General features: G+C 50.1%; 1 protein-coding gene across 1 annotated transcript; it reads right to left on the bottom strand.

Annotated features, from left to right (window-relative positions):
- Positions 1–399: 399 nt before the first annotated feature.
- KCNJ2 (potassium inwardly rectifying channel subfamily J member 2) lies at positions 400–8,152 on the bottom strand. Its single transcript, XM_057418625.1, has 2 exons — positions 7,998–8,152; positions 400–2,908 (listed from the first exon to the last, which is right to left on the bottom strand). Exon 2 carries the CDS (start codon positions 2,690–2,692, stop codon positions 1,409–1,411), a length of 1,284 nt encoding a protein of 427 aa, XP_057274608.1. The 5' UTR covers positions 2,693–2,908; positions 7,998–8,152; the 3' UTR covers positions 400–1,408.
- Between the last annotated feature and the right edge of the window lie 219 nt (positions 8,153–8,371).

Genomic DNA, 8,371 nt, shown 5'->3' with positions numbered 1-8,371 from the left:
ATTTATTGCAAAACACAACTACAATCCCTGCACCATTCCCAAGTGCTGTGTTAGAAAAGTTGTTTTCTCCTTCCCTCTCCATTACCCTCTCCTTTCCTCTTTAAAAACCTCTTCCTGGGGAGATTTCCCTACACAGCTCATCTGTGCCTCAAGCATGGACCTCAGCTTTGCGTGGTCCTGGCAAGATCTGAGCAGTAACACAATGGAGGCAGGGGCTCAGGGCAGATGCCTGCGGAGGGTGGCTCAGTTTTGGGGAGGCTGAGGTCCAGCACTGGTTTGGGACATTTGCCCTTCTGCTCAAGAAGACAGCTGGGTGCTTGCCTGCTTTCCCCCAGCTGCATTACTCCTCAGGGATTCTTTGCCCATGGAAGAGCAGAAGAGCAGGGATGGGGAAGAGGAGGAGTCCTAGCTCACTTCAGATCCGAGTCTTAAGCTTTTTGAATAAGGTGCAAAATAAAGGTCTTAAAAAGAAAAGAGAAAAAAAAAAAAACCAAAAAAAAGTGACTGAGGTTTGATTTTTTTTTTTTTTTAAGCAGCCTCTTTTTTCTTTTTTAAAATAAACTCCACTGTGCAAAACTCTGCATTTTCTTTGGTATCCATTTAGGTAGTTTTAACATAGTACTTTGTCTATGTGTCTATATATATTTTTTATTTCCTTTAGACAGAGAATTAAATTCCCTCCCCCCACCCCCCCAAATCACAATTTTGCTTGAGGCAACTGATTGGCCTGATACTACATAATGCCCCTTATGTAATTGGAAAGAGAGAAATTGATTCGAGCTCTCAACCTACTGGCCTCAAAAGGAGTTTAGACTTTCTGGCAACATAGGCCTCTCTGAAGCTTTTCAACCCCAAAAGTTCAACACTGACTTTTCTGGTTTGAGTTTTTAAATTACACAAGAGAAAAAAAAAATACAAAACTACACTGCAACAAAAATAACCATTTGTGTTCATGTAGTTAGCAGCAGCTCGTTAAAAAATAATAATAATAATAATAATAAGGCAGATTCTTGCCTTTGTTATGCCATTAAAAACATTCTTGTTCCCTAGAGAGAAGCATTCTGGAAAAAGTTGAAAACAAAAATAATAATAACCCAACCAAAGCTTGCCTGCAAGTTCAAGTTTTGTAAAAAAATATATACATAATTTATTCTACAACATATGTGCCTTCTGTTCATACTTAGACATGTTTAGTGCTTTGTGTTTAGAGTTCATTTCCTGTCGTCCCTCCTCTGAGGACAGCCCTAAAACCAGCCCGGGTTTCTCAGGTCTGCTTGCCTTCACACCGCTCTTCAACAGTACCGTTGTCTGAAAACTGTTCTGGGCCAACTTCTCAGGTCAACGTGCCTTTGACCGATAGGTGTATTGGTTTTCCTTTCAACCACAAGAGAGAGGAAGAGTCCGTCAGTCATATTTCCGACTCCCGCCGTAGCGGCCGTGGCTCTAGAGGCACCCCTGCTTGGTTGTGGTGGTCCATGTCCGGGTGGGTGTCTGTGCTCATGCTCTCAGGCACCCCAGTGTCAATCTCGTCCTCCTCTTTGCTGGTGAGGGCCACTTCGTTCTCGTAGCAAAAGGAGTTTGCGTTAGAGAGAATGTACTTCTTTTCTGCTAAGTCTCTGGCACTGCAGATGGGTGTGTTGGGCACTTCGTATGTTTTGTGGAACCTCGAGTAGTCCACTTTGTAGTAGTTTTTCTCTTCAAAGAGCACGGGCTCGTAGCGGTGGCCCCAGAGGATTTCGTTTGCCAGGTATGAGCTACGGCACTGGGTAGTCATGGCAGTAGCTTCCACCATGCCCTCTAATATTACTACAATTTCAAAGTCAGCATTGTCCATGTCTTGTTTGCTCAAGTCATACAAAGGACTGTCTTCATCTATTTCATGTACTATTGTAATTGGGGAGACCAGGAATATGCGGTCTATCCCGCTGTCAAAGCCTACATTGATGTCTATTTGATCCAAGGGGATGTACTCCCCTTCTGACGTGATCCTGGATTTGAGGAGCTGTGCTCGCACGTGTGCCTCTACCAAGTGGCTTTTCCTCAGGTTTCCAACACGCCACATCAGGCACAGCTTTCCGTCTCTCATGGCCACCACGGCATTGTGGCTGAAGACTAGAGTCTCATTTCTCTTTTTTGGCTTAGCCATCTTTGCCATGACAGCACCAATGATGAAGGCATCAATGATGCAGCCTACTATAGACTGGAAAACCACCATGAACACTGCGATGGGGCACTCATCTGTGACACACCTGAAGCCATAGCCGATCGTGGTCTGGGTCTCAATGGAGAACAGAAAGGCTGCAGTGAAGCTGCTCACTTGAGAGACGCAAGGTTTGCTGTTCTCTTGATTCTCCAGATCCCCATGCAACAGTGCAATCAACCAAAACACACAGCCAAAAAAAAGCCAGGAGAGGATGAAAGTCAGGCAGAAGATAACTAACATCCACCTCCAGCGGATGTCCACGCAAGTGGTGAAGATATCTGCCAGGTATCGCTGTCCCTTCTCACCCACGTTAATGAACTGGACGTTGCAGTGGCCATCCTTCTTGACAAAGCGGCTCCTGCACTGCTGTCTGGTGTGTACCTTACTCTTGCCATTCCCAAAGCCGTTGGCAACAGCCATGGTTGCCAGCTTCATGCCGTCCTCCTCCGAAGACACGATGCTGTAACGGTTGGTTCGCACGCTGCCCATCACTACTGCTGTGGACTCGGGTGCTTCTGCTTTAGAAAACAGTCTGAGTTTCTGCAAAACCCTTTGGAGAAACAGTTTTGAAAGTTCTAAAGGAACACACACACGCGGAAAAACTGGGGAGAGGCTGGAGTCCCCAGAAGCCCTTGGATCCACCAGGGACAGTCTTCTGGCATGCAGAGTTAGCTTAACAAGCAACCGTCATAGAGATGGCATGGTCTGCAAGAGAAAGAGAAACGCTGTGTTAGATCTTGGGGAAAAGGGTAAGGAATCAAACCTGGAAGAAACAATTAAAATTACTCCCGTGGACCTGCAGGAAGTTTCCTTATTCTTAACGACGTGTTTTTGGAACACGTCATGTTCATGGTCGTGTATTGACAGGAGTGACTTCATTACAACAAAGAAGGCATCACTCTTCCCACATGAAAGCACTGAAGTGATCACAGAATCATAGATTTGTTTGGGTTGGAAGGGGCCTTGAAGCTCATCCAGTTCTAGCCCCCTGCCATGGGCAGGGACACCTTGCACTAGACCAAGTTGCTCAATCATGTCTCAAGCCTCTGAGCAATGTGCACTTTAAGGCTGGACATGCAAATAATCTACCTACTATTTACAACTTTCTGTTTATTTTGAAACAAACAATCAGCATTAACATCCATCTGTTCAAATACAAACACTAAAGCAGGTTTTAGTGACATACAGTGTGTCTCCAGGACTGTTTTAACTACAGCAAACAAGGGGACATGTAAAAGGGAAGGTGCCGCGTACTGAGAAAAGCAATAAACTAGGACAACACAAATGTCAGCGGTCTCCATGAAATTACACTGCACATAACTTAGCTTTTTGAATAAGCAAAACCAAAGGAGTTGGGTGCTCTCTGCAAAAGGCATTAGCTCTTCTTTAACCACAGAAACTTGTTGAGATCTGCATGATTTTTACACTTACATTAGGCTTAAGTTGTACAAAGTGAACTAAATCTCGTAACAGCCCTCATCTGCTCCTGCTAACACAACTAGCAAAAGGCCACAATGGAGGATGACTGTCCAAGTGTCTTTCTAACACCTTTGGTAGCGAGTAACAGCACCTTCCCTTCAGGAGCCTGGGGCAGCCAGTTCCATCTCCAACGGGTAATGGTTCTGAGTGTCCTGTGGGTCTTAAATGTCAGCACTTAAGACTGAGCAGAGAGGCTACAAAACCTTCTTCCTGAGGGTAGAAGCCACCAAACTTGTTTCAGGGAGGTCTGGCTTAGACCCAGGTTTAGCTTTTAACAACTGCGTCATCCATTAAGTCATGTACTGTATATCAGGAAATGTAATTGAAATACTGCAGAGGAGAAGAGATGCCTTAATGCAACTGCTCCGTCCACGCATGCGCCCCATGAGGAAATCAAACTACAACCCAGTGACGAGGAATGTTTGTTATGGAAGAAGAGAATTCAATGTCATTTACAGCACAGGGGGATTAAATCACAGCGTTCTTTGTAAATCAGAATCATCAAAACCCATCTGAGTTTGTCCAAAACCCAACAAAACTGCAGCCGCTCAACCTCTGCCCTCAAAACAGTTGCAGGACACTGCGGCTATTCCTTGGATCCATACCTAACAACAGCAGTAGAGAAGAGTTTATCTCCTTTCCCAAAGGCAGCTCCTAAAGCCCTGCAGATGTGTTACAGAAACTTGAGGGATTTCAAACAGCTCCTCAGCCCTCCCACAACCTCCAACCACATTAGACACTTAGGAAAGGAGCAGGTGACATACACAAAACACCATCATGCTCCCAGTTGCACGCAGGCTGCTGTTCCCTCTGGAATCTCCTTCGGGATTACATTTACCATCTCTTTTCCCATCTCTTCTGTATGCTGTGCAGGAATGCATCCCCACGCCTACCTGCCCACATTAGTCATCTGTGACTTCAGCACCATACAAGACATTTTGGCAGCTTTTGGTGGGTTCGGTAATGCCGGGTCTGAGAGCAGCTCCCAGTCATGCAGGCTCACAGCAGGGCTGCCTAAAACCTGTCTGACTGTCCTGCCTACACCAGTGAGGATTCACTTTTTCACCCCTTGCACCTTTCTGATCAGGATGTTTCTCTTTCCCATCAGGATATCGTTCTCAAAATTACAAAAGAACTCTTTTAATGTTCATTTAAATTATTTATTTTGGCTGAAAACCACATTTATTACTTTTAACCTGAACATGGGAGGGAAGTGAAATTACTGCTAATACATTGCACACAAAAACCTTCTTGAAAAGCCATTGCATTGGTCTGCAAATCGATCACTTTTATAAGCCACATCCTCTAATCACAGTCATGTTCAACTTCCACATTCAGAGTCTGTTTGATTCCCAGCTGATGGGAACACGCAGCCTGGGAAGCAGTTTATTATTAAGTCTTTGTTTTCTCGCCTGCCTTCTTTCTTGGATTTTAGGGGAAAACTTGTGGTGGAGGGCAAGATAAGCTGTAAAGTCTCAAGTGCCTGAATACACAGCTTCCCCCGCAGAAGTCTTGACCTGAGGACATTTGTTTGAAGTCCACAAATCACTGGACTCATAACAGCAGCTTCCTACAGGGAGCTGCCTGCATTTAGAAGTTTGGAGCCCGAATTAGGTGCTGTACGTTGTATTCTGATTGTGAATGGCTGAGCACCTTCTGCCTCCTGTACCTGGCCCAGCATTTCTCCTCCCTCGCTGCCCTGGGAGCAAACCTGCACTGATTTGGCTCTACCCATCCATAAATCCATAACCTGGGGTGTGCCTGGGGCAGCCAGTGTTACCGTTACACACTGCTTGAGGATTATACAACAAAGCTCTGGCATGCCCCACCGCAGCATGGTTGTCTTCTACAGCACAAATCCCTTCTCTTCCTTGTGCATGCTTGGAGTGGGGAGGATAGCAGAATGGGAGCACAACCAGCACCGTGTACAGGGACCAGCTCTGGTCATGCTCCTGCTTGTGGCACCACAGGCTGTGTAAACCCCTGGCAGATCCACTGGCTCTAGCTCACACCTTGTTGATGCTCACCATGACTTCCCCAACTGGTTTCAGTTAGAGGTTCCCCCCCAGAAAATCCCAGAAACAAGCAAACCAGTGTAAAAAGCTAATAGTACTTCTTCTTTTGCTAATCCACCTGCAGCTCAAAGGCAAAACAAGTGTGCTGCCCCCCCTCCCACCCCATTATCAGCTGTTGGTGGCACCCAAGATGCCAAGTGAGTGGAGGACCAGCCCTGCATCCTCACCAGAAAGAAGCCAACCCCATACCCACCAACCAACCCAAATGCTGGTGCAATTTGTCCCTAAGCACTGCAGCCACACATGCACACACGCACCTGTAAGTTCAATCATCACGAGGTGTGTTGTTATTGTTATTAATCCAGGCTACCTTTCCTCCTGGGAGAGGATACAAGACTAGAGCTTGGAATTACGAGCACAGGCACTGACGCAGCATTACCGGGATGGGATGAGATGGGATGGGAGAGCCCTGGGCTTGCTCTGCTGCAAGGGGATGCTCAGGGGAGAAGAGAGAAACGGGACCATGCTGCATCTACAGCATTTCTGAACCAGTGCTGGTGGAAGTGATGAGGAGGACCCTGCACCCTCACTTTCCCCTTAGGAAGCATCCCCCTCAAGACCTGCCCCCAGGAAAGACGTTCACATCCCACATCAAAACTTCGCAGCAAGCAGCTCGAAGGGGATTTGTGCAGAAGGTTTAATAAAGAACAAAACCTCCAAAGTGCAAAACGAACCGCGGGGGTAGAAAGAGGAGCACTAATGAGGGCTTGGAGCAGCTATTCCCAGGCTGGCGTCTCTCAGCCCTGCGGAGCGACCGGGCACATGTTGCTACGGGAGCACCAGCACTACCTTGGCCCAGCGCCTTCGCCTCTGCAAAGGAACAAAGGCGCTCCTCGCCCCAGCAAAGCCCGTTCCCGCATTTCCCGCTCCCTGAAACCCTTCTCCAGACCCCCACATTGCTTAGAAGTCATTCCGAAGGGCTTCTCCCCGGGCTCGGGTAGCATTCAAGTTACACAAAGCGGTGAGATACCTTCAGGAGAAGGATCTGGGGGGAATAAATCAAACCCCCTCAAACAGATAATGAAGGGAAACGAGTGCAAGGAAATAGGGGAGAGGAACGGGCGAGCGCGTTCGCATCTGCCGCCGGGGGTGTTTGTAGCTGGTGACAGAACAGCTCCGAGGCGGCAGCCGGCACCAGGGGGGGTGCGCGATGCACCGGCTGCAGGGTGCAAAGCAAACAAGTGTCAAGGTAAGGCTGGAACACGGAACAAGTGCGGCTGCCGGCGGCGCGGGGAGGCGGCAGCAGCCGGGGCCGACCGAGCACAGGGACCCGCTCAGCGCCGGCCACACGCACCGAGGGCATCCCGCACACGCACTGGGATGAGGGACGGCTCAGCCCCGGACCCCGCACACGCACCGAGGTCCCGGCACAAGCACCGGGCGGCACCGGCTCAGCCGCGGACCCCGCACACGCACGGGGCGGAAGCCTGGCGCAAGCACCGAGGGGTCCCGAAAGCGCACCGAGGTCCCGACACAAGCACCGGAGGGATCCCCGTTGCCCCGTCCCCCGGAAGATGACACAGCAGTCACTGAACCCCAGCGAACAAACCTGCCATTCCTTATCCGTATTTTTTCCTTTCACTGTCATGAACAAAGTGGAAACAATACCTAGAGCCTCCTCACCGGCTCCCCAGCTGCAGGGGCTTTAATTTCTTCCTATCTTGATTTGTCAGGAGGATTAAAAATAAAGAAACTCCCCCTCCCCGTTTCCATAACGCCAATGAATGAAGTTACAGGTTCATTTCCCAACCCTCTCAAACATTTCGGACACTCCTTTCAAAAACACGCATCTCCTCTCCAAAGCTTGAGACTCCTGACCTCTCTCTTGTACAGGAAACAACAGGCGAGAAGAATGGGAAGGGATGGAGCGGGGCTGCTCCTGCTGTCATGCGAACTTCCAGCCCTTCCCCAGGATAAAATATCTCGGGAGAGGCGGGGGGGAGGAGTGGGAAGCAGCTGGTGCATGGAAAGTTATGAACACAAACAGATGCTGCAAGCAGATGCTCGAGTGCTCCCGGCATACCTATCTAATTATTTTAGGCGCTGAGAATAGCTGGTGGTCGGTGCACGAGAAACGCAGAAGTTCCCCCCTCCGAGCGGCCGTACCCAAGCCTGCAACACACCCACGGGCAACGAAAGCTTTATCCCGGGAGCTGCGCGGCACGGGGCGCGCACCGAGCCAGCTCCCGGCGCATCCCCAGCACTGCCGGGAGCAAGGGGCATCCCGAGGCGCTCCTTACCTGCCGGTGGCCGTAAGGGAGGCGCGGGCAGTTAAAGTGCTGTAAAGATCCAGCAGCGGGTTGGAGTGGGGAGGGGGGGGACACACGCAAGCCCGGCCCCGGTGCCCGCCGGCCGCACCGCTCGCAACTGAGCCACCGCGCAAGCCGCTGCCCGGTTTTGCGGGCTGCCATGTGATGTTTAATAGCGGCCCCGCCGTCTCCGCCCCCCCGCGCTGCCCCGCGCCAATGGCAGGCGGGAGGCCGGGCCGAGCCGAGCCGCGCCGGGGCAAAGCGGCGGGGCCGGGTGCGGGGAGCCCCGATGGGGAAGGGAGGAGGGAGCCTGGGGAGCAGGGTCCCCGGGGCAGGGGTGAGGGGACCCCGGAGGGGGGGGATCC

This window comes from Pezoporus wallicus, unplaced genomic scaffold (genome assembly GCF_028554395.1).
Source record: "Pezoporus wallicus isolate ANWC-B61680 ecotype Strahan unplaced genomic scaffold, APGP_CSIRO_Pwel_v1 contig_3710, whole genome shotgun sequence".
NCBI lineage: Eukaryota > Metazoa > Chordata > Aves > Psittaciformes > Psittacidae > Pezoporus > Pezoporus wallicus.
This window is presented reverse-complemented; position numbering and strand designations above follow the sequence as displayed.

Bases quoted from the DNA above. Each gene is read 5' to 3' on its own strand.
- KCNJ2 (XM_057418625.1), bottom strand. From the start codon at position 2,692: ATGGGCAGCGTGCGAACCAACCGTTACAGCATCGTGTCTTCGGAGGAG.